The sequence below is a fragment of the Musca autumnalis genome, unplaced genomic scaffold (genome assembly GCF_047663935.1).
Source record: "Musca autumnalis isolate F117 unplaced genomic scaffold, ASM4766393v1 scaffold_3, whole genome shotgun sequence".
NCBI classification, from domain to species: domain Eukaryota; kingdom Metazoa; phylum Arthropoda; class Insecta; order Diptera; family Muscidae; genus Musca; species Musca autumnalis.
This window is the reverse complement of record NW_027411866.1, coordinates 172,785,797-172,805,167: the sequence shown is the minus strand read 5'-3', so window position 1 is coordinate 172,805,167 and position 19,371 is coordinate 172,785,797. Positions and strand designations below refer to the sequence as shown.

General features: G+C 38.2%; 1 protein-coding gene across 20 annotated transcripts in view; it reads right to left on the bottom strand.

Annotated features, from left to right (window-relative positions):
• The window catches only part of sdk (sidekick cell adhesion molecule), a 459,794-nt gene that overhangs the window by 157,417 nt on the left and 283,006 nt on the right, over positions 1–19,371 (bottom strand). For all 20 annotated transcript variants that reach the window (XM_073975479.1, XM_073975482.1, XM_073975481.1 and 17 more), the window contains one exon: positions 13,385–13,561. In XM_073975479.1, coding sequence (XP_073831580.1) covers positions 13,385–13,561 — 177 coding nt within the window. The remainder of the gene's footprint in view (positions 1–13,384; positions 13,562–19,371) is intronic.

Genomic DNA, 19,371 nt, shown 5'->3' with positions numbered 1-19,371 from the left:
AAGGACGTTCCTGTATCCCCGAGAGTCCACATCCCCCGGTCATTGATGTATACTAGGCCGGGCCGATTTGTATGGAAGGAAAAACACCTTAAGGGGCCCTTCACGTTTCTGTTTCCAGGGATTGTACTGAGCAAAAAAATCCACTAGACCATATGTCTACGATAAAAATCGAGCCTCCCGATTTTGAAGTGTTTTATCCACGTTTTTTTTTTTGGATATTTTGGCATATAGAAGCCAAACCATTGAGTTTTTCGACCCAACACTAAGACAAAAATTGTAGCCAAGGCAATAATTAAGAACTCTCTGGTACATTGCAAAAGCATTGGAATGCTCCTTCAGGCAGTTTTGACCTTGTTGATAAAAAACTTCAAGTCACAATCGGGAGGCTCGATTTTCACCGTACACATATGGTTTAGTGGACTTTTTTGCTCAATACAATCCCAGGAATCAGAAACGCGAAGGGCACAATAAGGTGTTCAAATCACCCCACCCTAATGTATACCATTTGTAGTATCGTCTATTGCTTCCTTTGTTCCGACATTCACATTTCTGGTGAGAATCCCGTCTCTGTCGCAATACGAGCAGAACATGCTCGGTTAGGTAGACGATGTTTTCAATCTCTGCAGAACTTCTACTCATAATACCCACGCATAGTAATTGTTCGGTATGTCAGATGCTCGTTTTATCAAAGACAACAGTATGACAACAACATAAGCAAACATTTCGAATATTTTCCTCAGTAGTCTTTGCACTTTATTAATTTGCTTCGCACAATGAAACAGATAGGCACGATTATGTCACGCGGGCAAATTGGACTGAAGCTTTGGGCAAAGGTTTAAAATATTTTGTTTTTCAAGATTTTTATTTTTTTAATGTTCTTCGGGCAATGTTTAAGATAGGCACGAGCGGGTCACGTGTCTATTTTTCTTGTTTGTATTAAAAAAACACGCGTGACACGAAATATTTGATAACGTGGTTGAATTAAACCTCATTTGGAAGATTTAGACAGAAGATTTGGGCTAATGTTTCGACAATTTTGTTCACAACTATTCACAGAGTATTAATTTACTTTCAAAAATGAATAAAAACACGAGTGTGTCACGCTTCTATTTTTCTTGTTTGTATTTAAGATGTAGTCAAAATGACATAAAAAAAACATGCTAACTCAAAATTAACTTCCAATATCTCCATTTCGGAATATAAAAATAAAGGACCTATTGGAGTCATTTCCCATATGTTATCACTTAGGTCCTGGATTTGGAAGCGAAAACGACGAGTTACTGAAACTTTTAATGAAGAATAAAATCCTTCAGTAAAACGACAGCCTTGCAGTGATGTCACTGATTACACTTGGAGTCATCGCCATGGCATACAAGACTGAAACTCTCCTTGCTTTTAGAGACTTCATGAGAGAAGAAATCTCAAATTCTTTCTATAGACCACTGCAAGGGACACATGTTCATATGAATAAAAAATATCCCAAAAAATTGACGAAGAAGGAATTCAACATATTGTGGCAATCACGGGAAAAAACATTTTAATGTATCCGCGTGTCACGAATACAGAAGTTAGAGGATGCACTTGTTGAAGTTAGTATATGATAAGACTCAGCAAAAAAAATCCTGCCAAAATAATGGGTTTTGTAAGGGATTTTTGGCAGCCGTAACTACTTACAAATCCACTACCACTAGAATAACTGGTTATTCTACGACCACTGGAAGTTTGAAAATAAGCTATATGATAAAAAAATATATTTTAAGTTTTAGAACACCTTAGTTAGAATTTGTTTTCAATTTTAACACACTTCATATTTTTATTTTATTTCGCCCCTTACTGGATTTAAACACACGAACTTCTGCTTTGAACGTTGAACAAACAACACGCTGATTTGTAGTCGAACATACCAGCTCTGTGCCACCGTACTCATAAGTTAATAGGGAGTAATTTAAGTGGTTATTTTTGTTTACATTACTTTGTAATGGGTTACATAATGACTAACGGATCCGTGCATACCGTGCAAATGACGCAAGCGGAAACGAAAAAATATAAAAGGCTTCATTTATTGGTTGTGTGGGAATCTCTTTGGTTTTCGTTTTTCACTTGAAGAAATATTCGATCATTTAGCTCATTTCCAACGAGAAATTATTAAAAATTTATATTAAATGATCTTCGCCCCAACAGACAAAATGTCAAATAAAAACCAGCTTGAGTCTTACTGGGATTTGAACCTACGTCCCCAAAAATATACGAAAATGTTGTCACGTCGTATTAGCGGTAAAAGACCAACGCCAAAATGTTGTGAAAATTCTCTACAAGATTAGCCTTTATGATATTTTCATAGGTTTTACCATTTTTGGGACGATGTACTGACTGTATCGCATCCTTATAAAACAATGTCATGTACAGTGCGCCTTAACTAATTTTAAATGAAAAGCGCTTACGCCTGGGAAGCTTTTACGGATTCTGAAACAGCAATGTTCATAGATGAGAAAAAATCCAAATACAAGAAAAAATCGCTGGAAAGATTTTTAAATAAATCACGGTCAAACTTCAAATTTTTAGATTCATTTTAGGTTTTCGCGAAATGGGACTAAAGAAAATGTTGTAGCTGTGAAAATTCTCTAGAGGATTTACCTTTATGATTTGTTCATAGGTTTCACCATTTTTGAGATATAGAAGTTCAGGTCACACTTTTAATTTTTTGTGAGGTTTCACGATTTTGTTTCAAAACGGTAAGCCTTATCGAAATGGGTAAGCCTTATCGAAATGCAGTCATGACAATGTTTAATAAGGGGGCGATACAGTCAGTTATTGTCCCAATTTGAACTTCTATATCTCACAAATGGCAAAACCTACGAAAATATCATAAATGTCAATTTTGTAGAGAATTTTCACTGCTACAGCATTTTCCTTAGTCCCATTGCGAAAGAACTTGTGGTTCCCAAGCAAAATCGTGCAAACCTAAAAATCCTACAAATTTGAAATTTGACCTCGACTTATTTAAAAAGCCCTCCGGCGATTATTTTGTTTTTTAATTTTTCTCATCTATGAACATTGTGGTTTCAGAATCCACAAAACCTTCCAAAGTGTAAGAATCTTCCATTTAAAGTTGGTTCTGGCGCACCGTGTGTTATTTACAATAAACATGTTATGCACGAATCAGCATGTTTTTGTATTAGGTACGAATTGTCACTCTATTTCAGCACATTGTATTTAATGTGATAATTCATAGAGGCAGATTATCTATTTCATTTCTTTAGTTGAACGGTTTTTTAATTTGTCCAATTTTCGTGGTCGGGCATAACATGTATGATCGACCCGCGTGACACGAATCTAAACTTTTTTCCAGTAGACACGTGAGACACGCATTATTTCCTCTGAGCAACATGAAATCAGAATATGCTAACTGCACTGCATATGAAGATAGATTTATCTGAAATAAATCGTATAAATGCTTTGTGTTCCAACGAAATACAGTCATTCGTGTTTTATTTTGTCAGTGTACGAGTGAGTAGACTTCACTCATTCTTTAGTGGCCGATGTTTATACGCACAAAAGTAATATAGAGAATTGTACCAATTAATTTAACTAACTGCCACTTAATTGTTACTCGACGAAGTCATTCAGTCACTGACTGTTATCTTCATCGCCATCTCCATGTTCAAGACGTTGAAGAATAATAGCCGTTGTGTGATGGACATTTGTGCAGCAAGACGACCTCATGCGACCTCATTTGTTTCAAGAAAAGGGGACATATGTATGTACGTATATATGAGATGACATTTGATTCGTTGATTGGGTACTATCAGCCAAAGACAAAAATATAAGGAGAAAAGAATATCACAAATAAATGAATTAATCCGAAGGATTAAAAGTTCATGGCAAAAGTAAGCCCCATATAGAGGACATTGAATAGAAAATATTTAGGGATTATATTAAATTTTCGTAACATCATCCGAGGGGATTTGGTTGGTAAATATGGATTAAGTAAAACTATACAAGATGCTTATTGGAATCTTTAGTATAAAGTACAACTATGGAAATTCAAACCTTCAAATGTTTATGAATTTCTTTGTTTATTATTTTTAAGTTAAAAATAATTTTAGGCGCAGGGTGCATTAGGAATTCTTCGTGGTCAATTTCTTTTAATTTCCTGTGGGCTATTTTATTTCGTCGTTCTATATACTCGTAAAGTAACTCAATTTGCTCCGCACAATTAATACATTACTCCTCTCTACATACATTTGTTATGGCCTGATTTTATTGCTAAAGAATTTGTAAGTATGAAGAAGACTTTTGTGTCAAAAGCGGAATGGGTAGGTGGTGATGGTCATGAGAAATTCAAACCTCGTCGTCGTTTCATGTGTTATGAAGGCTTTGAAAATGTTTAAATGCTTTAATTAAGTGTCGTTTAACGACTACATCAAATTGGTTAATAAACTCAAGTTCTGCTCAATAGCAGCTACACAACTTATTACAAAGACAATGAAATTGGATGCTGGAAACAGAGAGAACACGTAATTTTCTTATTGTTACAAATTAAAGATATTAAGAAATACTCAACTCCATTAGAGCTTGCTTGATGTGTCCAATTAAATGGAATTCTAATTATACATAATATCCTTTAGTTTGGATGTGTTTTGGAAAAGAAGATGATTGTCTAATATTGGTAAAGGGTGGATGGGATGAATGGTTGGCATCATGAAAGTTATACTTGAAATGTGTCGAGCAAAAAAAAAAAAAAAAAAAAATACATACATAAATTTACCATAAACTTCCCCGAGGGAACAAGAGAGGGAGACGTCTCTCATGAGAGTGGGGGTTTTCAAGATTTGATTAAATTCAACTCATAAGATGATTCAATAAAAAAAACTTCCCCACAGTCCACTTTGAAATGTTTTTTGTTTGTTTGTTTTTAAATAATTTTTTGCATGATGGTTTTTAATCGAATCACCTTATATGTAAGAAATTATGTTATCTTAAATAAAAAAATCATAAAAATATACGCTGGTCTTCATTAAAAAATATATATTAGAATTTTATTTTCAACTTGATTAAGGTCTTAATTAGAATGATACATTTATATAAGCTCGTTTCCCTATTTATATTTTACTGAGTTTTTGTTAAAAAATTGTTTGTTTTAAAATCTTACATATAAGGTGATTCGATAAAAATCCACATGTACAAAATGATTTTAAAGAATAACAAAAAATTAATTGAAAAATAAAACAGTTGACCCGTATGTGTCAGGCGTTCATTTGGAGGTTCTAAATTTAATATTGCCGCCCCTGGCACGCGTGACACGTTATGTGGGACTACGGTGTGAATGAGAAAAGAAATCCTAAATTCTCTTCCCTAATCCTACACTGCAAAAGTTTGTCAATTACTACTCGAATAAAATTAGTGAGAAATAATTGCAGAAAATTGACTGCCTGGCAAAACTGATTATTGGAAATTTCACCAATTGTTTGAATTGCATTTCATTTCAGCAAGGACAGACATTCCATCTCGATTGTAGAAGAGCATTGTGGACTGTTGCTCGCTTTCCTTTAAAAATAAAAAAAATTGTCATGAACGTGTCTCCCGTTCATTTCGAGGTTTTAAATTTAACATTACCTCCCGCATGTCATGATTCACAAGTCTTTTAGAGTACCATAGGACATGGATACCGACTCCGAAAAAGTTGGGAAGTACTGAGTTTCGAGTTGGCCGGCCCCGCTGTCTTTAAAAAAGACGAACCGAACGTGTCACGTGCTCATATAGAGGTCTTAACTTCAACATTACCATCCGCATGTCATAGTTGAGAATCATCTTGAGAGAGATACGCGTGACACGATATAGTGGACGACGTTATGGATGTACATGAGAAAGGAAATCTTAAACTGTCTTTCCTTATCGTACCCTGCAAAATATTTGTCTATTACGACAATATCAACAACTGTTTGAATTGTATTTATACATTTCTTTTCACCAATTATATTTAAATGAAAGGTGTTTATACATGGGAAGTTTTTGGGAATTCTGAAACTACAATGTTCATAAATCAGATAAATCAAAAGATAAAAAAATCGCCGGTGGGGTTTTTAAATAAATCGCGATCAAAGTTCACATTTTTAGGGGTTTTTAGGTTTGCACGATTTTGCTTAAAAACCACAAGAAGAAAATGTTGTAGCAGTAAAAATTCTCTACAAGATTGACATTTATGATATTTTCGTAAGTTTTACCATTCTATCTTCTATATATCATAAGAAGTTCAAATTTTGGCAATGCACTAACTGCGTCGTCTCCTTATAAAACAATGTCATGCAGGGTACGTCTTAATTTCAATGAAAAGCGCGTATACCTAGCAAGTTTTTGCAGATTCTAAAACAGCAATGTTCATAGATGAGAAAATTCCAAAAACTAGAAACAATCGCAGGAGGGATTTTTAAATAAATTGCGATCAAAGTTCACATTGTTACGGGTGTTTAGATTTTCAGGATTTAGCATAGAAATGGTAAAACCTCGAAAAAAATCATAAAGGCCAATCTTGTAGAGAGTTATCACAGCTACAACATTTTCTTTGGTACCATTAAGATAGGACTTGCGGTTTCCAAGCAAAATCGTGAAACCCCAAAATAAAGTTAAAAATGTGAACTTTGGTCGTGATTAATTTAAAAAATTAATTTTTTGATTTTTCTCATCTATGAACATTGTAGTTTCAGAATCCGCTAAAACTTCCCAGGTGTAAGCACCTTCCATTTAAAGTTAGTTAAGGCGCACCGTGTAGTATATCTCTTTTGCAGAGTAGCATTAGAGGCTGATTATCGCCCTAGGAATGTAACGGAGTACTGTGCTTCATGTTGAGTGGGCCTTCTTTACTTAAAAAAAAAAAATAAAAAAGTGTGCACGTACGTGTCCCGCGTTCGTTTCAAGGTTTTAAATTTAACATTTCCGCCCGCAGGTCACAATTCACATGTCTTCTTGGGTACTATTAGGGCATGGATATCGACTCTGGATACATGGGAGAAAACTTTGCTCGTGTTGGGTGCGTTCGCTTTTATTAAAAAAAATAAAAAATAATTAAAAAAAATTAAGTTTCAGTGTTTTATTTAGAAATGCACTTAAAAAACAATTTGTAGCTTAGCTTCAATAAATATATTCTTTCTCATGATGGAATCTCTCAAATAAAACGCTTGCCGTTTAATTTTGCCACTATTTATAATTTAAATGCAACCGTTTTATTTGAGAGATTCCATCATGAGAAAGATTATATTTATTGAGGCTAAGCGACAAATTATTTTCTAGTTTTAAGTGCATTTCTAAATAAAACACTGAAAATTATTTATAGTAAATGCATTTTTTGACCACTGAGAACAAAATTATAGTCAATTTAGGCCGAAAATTTAGATAAAAACTTTAAAATGCCTGAAATCATGTAGTATCGTTATATAAAGGCTATACCAAAACCTGGACTTATGCCCATACTTTTTGGTTTAGAAGTTTCTGTACCATTGAGAACTCCAAATGCCGAGTGACAGCCAATTCTGGCTAAAAATTAAGAAAAAACGCTTGAAATAACAAAAACCTGGACCTATGTCCACAATTTTTTGTGGGGAAGTTTCAGTACCATTGGGAACCCCAAATGCCAAATTACGGCATATTCGAGTTAAAATCCTTAAAACACTTGAAATCAGGTGGTACCGCTATATGGGGGCTATACCAAAACCAGGACCTATGTTCACAATTTTTGGTGGGTAAATGTCTGTGTCAATGGAAATCCCAAATGCCAAATGACAGCTAATAAAAAAAGGTTGGACGCACGTGTCCCGCGTTCATTTCGAGGTATTAAATCTAATGTGCTAAGGTTGAAGCAATGTCAGTAACTCCATTCATAGCTATTGTGGTGGTGAACCTATTTCAGTTGGTCTCTCCATAGAAAACTTGGGGGATACAAATTTCCAGCCGATTTCTTTCCATAGAATGCCTTTAGTAGGTGTTCTAGCCATGGGGGACTTGTAGTAGGTTGTATATCCAAAGAAGAACATTTTATTAGGTCTTCTATCCATTGAAGACGTTCAATAGAAGACCTTTAGTAGGTCTTCTGTCTATAGAAGACCTTTAGTTGGTCTTCTGTCCATAGAAGACCTTTAGTTGGTCTTCTATTCACAGAAAATCTATGGTAGGGACCTTTGTAGGTCTTCTTTCTATAAAATACATAAAAGACCTTCAGGACGTCTTCTATCTGTAAAAGACTTTTACTAGGTCTTCTATCCATTAGGAGGTATTTTATACCTATAGACCATAAGGTGGACTTCTGCATACGCAGAAGCCCTTTAGTAGGTCTTCTATACATATAGAAGACCTTTAGGAGGCCCCCTATACATATATAAGACTTTTAGGGAGTCGCCCATGCATATAGAAGGCCTTTAGGAGGTCTTCTATACATATAGAAGACTTCTAAGACGTCTTCTATTAATATATAATACCTTTGGAAGTCTTCTATTCATATAGAAGATCGTTAGGAGGTCTTATATAAATATAGAAGACTTTTTTGAGGGCTTCTATCTATACAGAGAACCTTTAGGTCATACAGAAGACCTTTAGCAGACCTTCTATACATATATAAGACTTTTTCGGGGTCTTCCATACATTTAGAAGACAGTTAGGAGGTCCTTTATACATATAGAAGACTTGTTCTATTAAGACAGAATACCTATGGAGGTTATTTATCCGAATAGCTAAATACAAAAGAACGTTAGGAGATCTTTTATAAATATAGAAGAGAAACTTTAAGTGGTCTTCTATCCACAGAGAAGATTTGTAGAAGGTCTTCTAACTATACAGAAGACTTTTAGGGGGTTTCCTATTAATATATAATACCTTCAGAAGATCTTCTATGCTACCTTTAGAAGGTCTTCTATACATACAGTAGAGTGATGGGAGTGTTGTCCGATATAGATATTTTTGGAAGTTGACATACGTCTTTTTCGATTTGGGTCATTATCTCAGGAAGTAGGGACTTGCTCTCGAAAAATGTCAAAATAAACAAGTAAAAAAGTATCAGTCGGCTTTGCCGACAGAGATATACCCTCAGCCTGTGCAAATTGAAATACTTTTTTCACAAAAAAAAACTTATGTATTTAGGGGGTTTTAAAATGTTGGTCGTATGAACCGACAAAAATGTTGATTAGGATTAAAGTTCAAAAATTTTGCGGAAAAGATACTTAAAGGAATGGACCGACATAGACCATGGGGTGACATAGGGGGTTTTTACACCCTTGGGGCTGTTTTCTCAAGAAGTATGGACTTGCCCCTGAAACAACTTTTACCATCGTAATTGAGGGAGCGAATGTAAGTTGCTTCAACAAAAATAAAAGTGATTCAATAGCAGGCCTTAAAGTGAACTTATCCAAAATTTTGTGTGGGAGGTACGGGATGGAGTGGACGAATATAGGCCATATTCGAACCTGATCTATATCTGGTAGATATTATGAGAATGTGTAAAGTATGGACCAAATCGGTCACTCCCATCAAGAGTTATCGTGCGCACATTTTTTCTCAATATTTTTGAACTTTTGTGGGGTAGGTACCTGAAGGAATGGACCGATATGGCTTATCTACGAACTTAATGTAAGTTTGGAAACAATATTACGAAGGCCAAATTTTGGCCGGAATCGGCATTTCCGTTCGAGAATTATCTTGCGCTTCCACCCATAAACATGGTGTCATAGGGATTGTTTTTCACCTTTCAGGCTATTTTTTCAGGAAATGTGGACTTGCCCCTGATGAAACTTGTACCTTCGTATAGGGGACAGTGAATACAAGATGTTACAACAAAAACCAAGGCGATTCGAGAGCAGGTCCTAAACTGAACTTTTCCGAAATTTTGTGTGGGAGGAGTTTACCGATTGAGTCCATATTGGAACCTCATCTAAGTCTGGTAGAAATTTCATAATGTGCAAAGTATGGACCAAATCGGTTACTCCCTTCAGGAGTTATCGTACGCACAAATTTTCCGAACATTTTCGAACTTTTGTGGGGAAGGCACCGGAAGGAGTGGACCGATATAATCCATCTTTGAAATTGGACTAAGTTTGGACAAAATATTACGAAAGCCAAATTTTGGACCGAATCGGCAGATCCGTTCGAGAGTTATCGTGCGCACCAGCCTGCCAGACAGACAGACAGACGGACGGACATTGCTAGATCTACTCAAAATTTTCTGAAACGGATATCGTACAAACATACTTGGGGTCTAAAACCATTATTTCGATGAGGCACATTTTTTTTCGTATCAAAGTGTAAATACCCTCTTTAGCCTAAAGGCTGAGGGTATAATTAACTTTTGTGGTAAGGTACTAAAAGTAGTGGACCGAAATGGTCCATCCTCGAACTTGGGCAAAATATTACGATTTGTTATGTTTGTATGAAATCGGTTGATGCGTTCGAGATTTATCATGCGCATCGATCTGCCAGAGGGACGCACAGGATGAAATTGGTTGAAATTGTCTGAAAATGATTTAGTCAAGACATACTTGGGGTCCAAACTCATAGTACTCATATTACCAAATAATGTGTTAAAACAGTATTTTAAAAAGGACATTTCGTCAAAAATAGTTAGTTATTCTAAGGCCACCTGAAGTCGGCATATAATCTGAAAAACATACAGTCCTATTTTTAAAACTGTGGATGTGAATTTATGTCAAATTTCTCCACACTCCACATTTTGGTTTCTTGGTTTTATAGTCCGTCACATACACACTGTGCCATAATACTTGGGAATGAATAAAATAAGTGGTTATGCAGAAAGTAGCTTTTAACCTCACTTTTCAATGGCTGATTCGGCTTATATGGCTCCCAAATTTTTGCTGTATGTACTTGTTAGTCTAAATTCTCAAGGTATAAATATTTGAAAAAAATCTACCGCCCCCTAGTGGGGCGTTATTTGAATAAACCAAACCGCTGCAATTTGCAATATTAGTCTTTATCATTATACCCTACACCACTATGTGGGGAGGGTATTATAAGTTGGTTTTGGCCAAAAAGTTTGTAACGCTTCGAAATAATGGTCGCAGACCCATACTTATATATACCAAAATGAATGTCTCGACGAGCTGAGTCGATCTGGCTATGTGTGTCCGTCCGTCAGTCCGTCCGTCCGTCCGTCTGTCCATCTAAACCTTGTAATCACGCTACAGGTCGCAATTTTGATCGGATCGTCACGAAATTTTGCATGTTGTTAGGGGTCCCGGAGGGGAAGAAGCCTATTGATTTTGGTGATGGTCGGATAATATTTAGGGGTCGGAAAGGGCAAAAAACTTAGGTGGATAAAATGACAACGTTTTTTTCCAAAGTGAATATCTCAGCTTCTATATGGGGTATACCAAAAGCAAAACCTGACAATGAAAGAAGAAAATATCACCTTTCTAATGATGTAAAGCAGGTGCTCGTAGGTGATCAAACAACGAAGATATCACAATAGAAGCAAATAAAACCCCAATTTTAATTTTTGCGATTTTAATTATATTGACGAATATCACAGCTTTGGTTGAAAACTTTCCAAAAGCAAAGTCTGATTCTGAAAGTAGAAGATCCCCTCTTTACAATGATGCAAACTAGGTCGGCGTTGGTGACCAAATAACGGAGATATCGCAATAGTAGATAATGCATCCCATTTTCCGATTTTTTTGTAATCACGCTACAGGTCGCAATTTTGATCGGATCGTCACGAAATTTTGGGGGTTAATGGGGGTCCCAAAGAGAAAGAAGCAAACACTTATTTGGAGAAAGGTCAACGTTTTATTTCAAAGCCAATATCTCTGTTTCTTTAAGAGGTATATCTAAAGCAAAACCTGGCAAGGAAAGTAGACAATATCACCTTTACAAGGATGTAAAGCAGGTTGTCGTAGGTGGTCAAATAGCAGAGATATGGCAATAGTCGATAATGCATCCCATTTTCCGATTTTTTGTAATCACGCTACAGGTCGCAATTTTGATTGGATCGTCACGAATTTTTTGGGAGTTGATGCGGGTCCCAAAGAGAAAGAAGCCTATTGATTTTGATGATGGTCGGATAATATTCAGGAGTCGGACTAAGCGAAAAGCTTATGTGGAGAAAACTCAACGTTTTTTATGCGAATATCTCCGCTTCTGGTTGGAGTATTCCAAAAGGAATACCCGTCAATGGAAGAAGAAAAGATCTCGTTTATATTGATGCAAAGTATGTTGGCGTAAGTGAGCAAACCGAGATATTGCAAAATTCAGTAATATACCCAATATTTCCATTTTTTGTAATCACGCTACAAGTTGGAATTTTGATCGGATAGTGACGAAATTTTTGGGGTTAGATGGGCGCCCCACAGAGGAAGAAGCCTATTGATTTTGGTGATAGTCGGATAATATTTAGGGGTCGGAATGGGGAAAAACTCATTTGGAGACAAATTCAAAGTTTTATTCTTTGTGAATATATCGGCTTCTAGTAGGGGTATTCCAACGGCAAAGCCTGTCAATGGAAGAAGAAAATATTACCTTTACATTGGTGTAAAGCAGGTTGGCGAAGGTGGTCAAACAAGGGAGATACCACAATAGTCGGTAATGCATCCAATTCTTCCATTTTTTGCAATCAAGCTACAGGTCGTAATTTTGATCGGATGGTCACGAAATTTTGGTTGCTTATGGGGGTCCCAGAGAGAAAGAGGCATATTATTTTTGGTGGTAGTCGGATTATATTCCATAAAAGAAATGTTTACCAGTGAAAAGTTTATGCACAGGGGTAGTGGTGTAGGGCATCACATGGTCGGCCCCGTCCCGACTATAGCCTTTGCTCACTTGTTTTTTTATAATTCTGTTTAAATTAATATATGTACGTATTTCGCTTAAAAACAGTATTAATTCCTCTTCAATAAACCATGGTTACCATCTGTTATAAAAAAATAAACAAAAATTCCCTCAAGTATTTAAATGAATTGAAAAACAAGATTTTCAGTTGTCTTTCCATATGGAAATATGCAAAATGCTTTAACAAAAGCGGCATATTATCCCACATATATCCCCAATGAGAAAGAGAACCGGATGGGGGGAGAACAATTGTATAATATCACATGCACTGATATATTCATCATGATGTGAAAGTTATCAACAAAACTGCCAACTTTCAGTTGAAAATGAAAACGAAAAAAAAAACGTAAACGTAAACTCATTCACAATTCACTACTGTCCTCAGCCACACGTCATCAACATCATCGTTTTCATATTTTTATGTATGTAGGTCCCCATCGTCCATTTGAATGTTTTTGGTTATGAATATTTTGGTCCAAGTTTTATTTTTTCAAACAAAAATAAAAGAGAGTGTTCATATTTTTTTTTTCAAAAATGCGTTTTAATTCTCTGAATTTATACTCACATGCAACGACAACATCAATCGTTTCACTAAATATTGAACCGGCTTCATTTTTGGCAATACATTTATAACTGCCAGCATCATCACGCTGGGTATTCAATATTCGCATATACTGACTGGGTGAAAAATCACCGACTGGTACACCATTTTTTATCCAACGATATGTGGGTTGGGGATACCCTGTAACAAAAAGGAAAGAAAAAAAGTAAAAAAAATAATTCACAAATTTATTATGAAAAATATTGAAATAAATGCTCATATGCATTGAGAATTAAGCGATAAAAGGATATGCTAGGATTAAAAAATATATATAAAAACACAAAAATGTGAATGAAAGTTTTAAATATAATTCAATAATCGAAAAAATATTTCAATGAAACCATTTCGGATGCACTATTAACTGGCATTGTTTCGTTTGGCAATGATTCGTTTTAACTGCAGACTATTATTACTGTACCCTTTGGTTTTCACAAAAGTGACATATCTATCTATGATAGTATCAATTATATGGATTGTGTATAGAAGATACTCCTAATCGAAATTGATATTCCCCATACTTGCCCTCTATAAAATTGAACAAAAAATGAAGTTTGTCTTTTAATGCAAAAGGACATTTGTAGAACCCATACACACCAAACAAACCAGATACGAGTATGTTCTAGTCCACAACAGCAACACAAAAAGAGTCGTCGTTAAGGACATTTGAATCAGACACTCATGTGAATAAGTCCAACACTTTTGCAAATTGTGTGCCAAATCATCAGAGGCAGTAATGCAGGAAGAACCTTGTTGCTTCCAATATACACAATAAGGATGTCTTCTGTTCTTTACAAGTGTGGAGAAAACAAACAAACCATTCAAAACAGGCAGACCAGAAATGAAAAGTTCTCTTCTGCCCGTCCAATTTTTTTTCTTCTTTTATTCAAGTATGTTTCCTGTTGAGGAAAATACTATTAGAAAATAACTGAACAAAATAAAATGACAACATATGCAGAATAGTTTTTCTATGTTTTGATATTATGGAGAGTTACATATGTATGTGTGGTAGGGGTCAGAAAACATTGCCAAGCGAACATTTGTAACGTGGTTTTGTCGTCGGCTGGGGTAAGCTCAGTCGCGTCCAGGGTCTCCATAAGGACCCCCTAAACTTTACGAAATGAGAAGACTAGTATTCTCCCTTTCCTGGGGGCTAAATCGGGATTTATTGAATAAATACTAATTTACAATCTACTTGTGTTCAAATACGATAAGAATGAATTCAATGGGTATATATTTAGATTAATAGTTGGCGTTGGATTATGCACACTCGCTGGGATATAGCAGCTGAGGAGCTCGTGTTGAGTTACCGGCTTCTTCTACGAGGGAAACGGCGTTGTTTGTGATGTATTCGGTGTTCGACTGTAGATCATCGGGAAGACGATGAATTCGGTGTTCGGCTACAGATGATCGGGAAGACGATGAATTCGGTGTTCGGCTGCAGATGATCGAGATGACGATGTATTCGGTGTTCGGCTGTAGATGATCGGGAAGACGATGAATTCGGTGTTCGGCTACAGATGATCGGGAACGCAGTGGGTTCGGCTGTTGATGTTTGGGTACACGATCGGTTCGGCGTTCGGCTGTTGATGTTCGGGAACACGATCGGTTCGGCGGTTGATGTTCGGGAACACGACGGGCTCGGCGTTCGGCTGGTGATGTTCGGGAATACGATGGGTGTCGGCTTCGGAGCTCGGCTGATGATGTTCGTGAATACGATGGATGTCGGCTTCGGAGCTCGGCTGTTGATGTTCGGGAATACGATGGGTGTCGGTTTCGGAACTCGGCTGTGGATGTTCGGGATAGCGGTGTGTTCGGCAGTCGGCTGCTGGTGTTCGGGAATTCAACGGGTTCGGTGTTCGGTTGGTGATGTTCGGCAACACGATGGGCTCGGCAGTCGGATGTTGATGTTCGGGAGTACGATGAATGTCGACTTCGGCGCTCGGCTGTTGATGTTCGGGAGTTAGTCTTGGCTACGATCTAGTATCTACCATGCGCTACTGAGTACGAAACAGATGACCCGAAGGCCCTGTGGAACAGCTGACCCGAAGGCCCTGTGGAACAGCTGACCCGAAGGTCCTGTGGAACTGCTGACCCGAAGGCCCAGTGGAACAGCTGACACGAAGGTCCTGTGGAACTGCTGACCCGAAGGCCCAGTGGAACAGCTGACCCGAAGGTCCTGTGGAACTGCTGACCCGAAGGCCCAGTGGAACAGCTGACCCGAAAGTCCTGTGGAACTGCTGACCCGAAGGCCCAGTGGAACAGCTGACCCGAAGGCCCTGTGGAACTGCTGACCCGAAGGCCCAGTGGAACAGCTGACCCGAAGGCCCTGTGTATGTATCAGCCACCACAACTTAATGGGTAGCTCTCAAAAAGTATTCCCAACACTAGGCACCGAGGCGTAAGTTGGCGGACTTAGAGCAACCTTTTGTTCCAGCCCGTGTAGCAAACTCCCTGCAGTAGTAAGCTCGCATTTCTCAAGCAATTCTGGAATACTTTAGTGGGCTGAAGTGCAGAGTGAATGAGAATTATTCGCAGTGCGCGTCAAAATGGTTACGGCGAAATTACACTAGAATTTAGTTCTCCGCTGCGTTACATGTTAATACCCAACAGGCAGACAGATGTAATGTAGTGGCTGCTGCCTATTGAATTGCTGTTCAGTATGTCTGCAGTGTATTGGGTGGTAGCCGGTACTGTGTTGTTGTACTATGTATGTACGTGATAGTATTGTCACGTTACACATTTTGGAATGTTAGAAGGTGCAGTCTTCGCATTGGCAGACGTACTTGAAAAGTACAAGGCCGATATTACTGTCATACAGGAAATACGATGGATTGGGAAAGGCGTCACAACAACACCTAAAGGTGACGCACTGTATTATAGCTGCCATGACGTAAAGCATGAGTTTAGTTGTGGATTCGTAGTTAGTCGGAGACTAAAACATCTGGTATCCAGCTTCACCCCAGTGAATGAAAGACTTGCTGCAATTCGAATAAAAGCTAAATTCTTCAACATCAGCTTTATTTGCGCTCATGCTCCCACTGAAGAAAAGGACGAACAGACCAAAGATATATTTTACGAGCGCTTAGAAGAATCATATGACCGTTGCCCTGCCCGAGGTTAAAACATCTGGTCTCCAGCTTCACCCCAGTGAATGAAAGACTTGCTGCAATTCGAATAAAAGCAAAATTCTTCAACATTAACTTTATTTGCGCTCATGCTCCCACTGAAGACAAGGACGAACAGACCAAAGATATATTTTACGAGCGCTTAGAAGAAACATATGACCGTTGCCCTGCCCATGACATTAAAATCATTCTAGGCGATTTTAATGCCAAAATTGGAAAGGAGAATATCTTTGGCCCAACAGTCGGGAAATTCAGTCTCCACAGTGAAACATCTGACAATGGTATGAGGCTGATAGACTTTGCAGCTGCAAAAAACATGGTAGTTAGCAGTACCAGATTTAATCATCTCGATATTCATAAGGGCACCTGGCTGTCTCCAGATCAGAAAACGAGAAATCAAATTGATCATGTTGTGATAGATGGAAGACATTCATCGAGCGTGGTGGATGTACGATCGTTCCGAGGCGCAAACATTGATTCGGACCACTACCTTGTTGCAGCAAAGGTACGTACCAGATTAAACGTAGTAAACAAAGTGCGAACAGACACAACACGAAAGTTAGACATCGGTAAGCTGCAATCACAACAGATAGCCACAGCATATTCCACTCAACTAGCCCAATTGCATAATCAAAGCACTCCTCATCCCGATAACATATCAGCGCAATGGTAAAGCATTGCCCACTCCATGCAAACAGCCGCAAAATCCATACTTGGATACCAGAGACCTCCACCAAGGAATCCATGGTATGATCAGGAGTGTCGTGCTGCCACCGAAGAGAAAAATGCGGCATATAGGGCTACTTTACAATCCGTAGCAACGCGTAGCGTACGAGAGATATACAGGGAGAAAAGGAGAAACGTCTTTTCCGCAGGAAAAAAAAAATGGAAAAGCGGAAGTGTGAAAAAATCGAGATGTACAGGAGCCAGAATGAAGTCCGAAAATTCTACCAAAGAGTCAAGCATCAAACTGATGGCTTTGGTACAGGCACATCCTCCTGTAGAGACCAGCAAGGTAATTTGGTAACTGATACACATAGTGTACTCAGGATATGGAAAGAACATTTTTCAAATCTGTTGGTATCCAATAGCAGCGAAGACGACGAAGATACCCCAGTCCCAATCCCAGAAGATGGTATTGAATGTATACCCCCCAGCCAAGATGAGGTAAGGACAGCAATAAATCGGCTGAAGAATAATAAGGCAGCAGGAGCCGATGGCTTACCAGCCGAGCTGTTCAAAACCGGAGGCGACACGCTGATAAGGTGTATTCATCAGCTAGTTAGCACCATCTGGCAGGAAGAACGAGTACCCGACGATTGGAACCTGAGTATCCTGTGCCCCGTCCACAAGAAGGGAGATAAGACTGTATGCTCTAACTATAGGGGCATAAGTCTACTCCCTATTGCCTACAAGATCTTGTCAGGGATATTGTGCGAACGACTAAAGCCAATGGTCAACGAGAAAATTGGACCATACCAATGCGGCTTTAGACCTGGCAAGTCCACCATTGAGCAGATATTTACCCTGCGGCAAATCCTGGAGAAGACCCAAGAGATGCAGATCGACACCTACCACCTTTTTGTCGATTATAAAGCAGCCTTCGACAGCCCGCTGCGTTCAAAGGTATTCAAAGCCATGTCTGAATTTGGTATCCCCGCAAAGCTCATCCGGCTTTGTAAAATGACTTTAACTGACACGAGGTCCTCAGTTAAAATAGGAAAGAACCTCTCCGAAGAGTTTGGTACCAAAAGAGGTTTCAGACAAGGAGACAGCCTTTCGTGTGATCTCTTCAACATCCTGCTGGAAAAGGTTATACGAGAGGCAAACGTCAAAAGAAGTGACACAATCTACACCAATAGTCACATGTTACTTGCTTATGCTGATGATATAGACATCATGGGACGATCAGTAAAAGAAGTAACTGATACCTTTATAAAGGTCGAAGGAGAATCTGCTAAAGTGGGTCTGGCGGTAAACGGTGCAAAGACCAAGTTGATGGTGTCGACGCCATTGAGCTCGGACCGACTGTTGAAGTTAATTCCTATAATATTGAGGTAGTAAAAGACTTCGTATACCTCGGCACCGCCGTAAACACAACAAACGACATCAGTTGTAAAATAAAAAGAAGAATTGTTTTGGGCAACAGATGCTACTTTGGCTTGAGTAAGCAGTTTAAAAACAAAGCCACTACTCGTCAAACAAAAATAACGCTTTACAAAACACTGATACTACCCGTGCTGATGTACGGTTCCGAAGACTGGATACTTGCGCAAGCAGATAAGACAGTGCTTGGAGTGTTTGAGAGAAAATTTTTTTCGAAAGATCTACGGACCAATCTGCGTTAACGGTGAATATCGACGTCGCATGATCCACAAGCTGTATCAGCTATACAACGACATCAGTATAGACAAACGTATCGAGATGCAGCGATTGCGTTGGCTAGGCCATATCATAAGAAAGAGCGATGATGAACCCGCTAAAAAGGCCTATAAATACAAACCGCTTGGCGGTACACGCAGAATTGGCAGGTCAAGGAACAGATGGCGCAAACAAGTGGATGAAGAGATGAAAGGGCGCGGTATTCCAGAGTGCGTAACAACAAATAGAGAGAATTGGAGATCTTTTCTTAGTTCGGTCTATGGAACAAATGGTCTGTAATGGACCAGCTAAGTAAGTAAGTAAGTAATTTTATAGGACTATAAGCGTGGATTTCTTAAACAATTTTACAGAACTATAAGCGTGGATTTCTAAATCAATTTTACAGAACTATAAGCGTGGATTTCTAACGCAATTTTACAGGACAACAAGGGCGGATTTCTATAC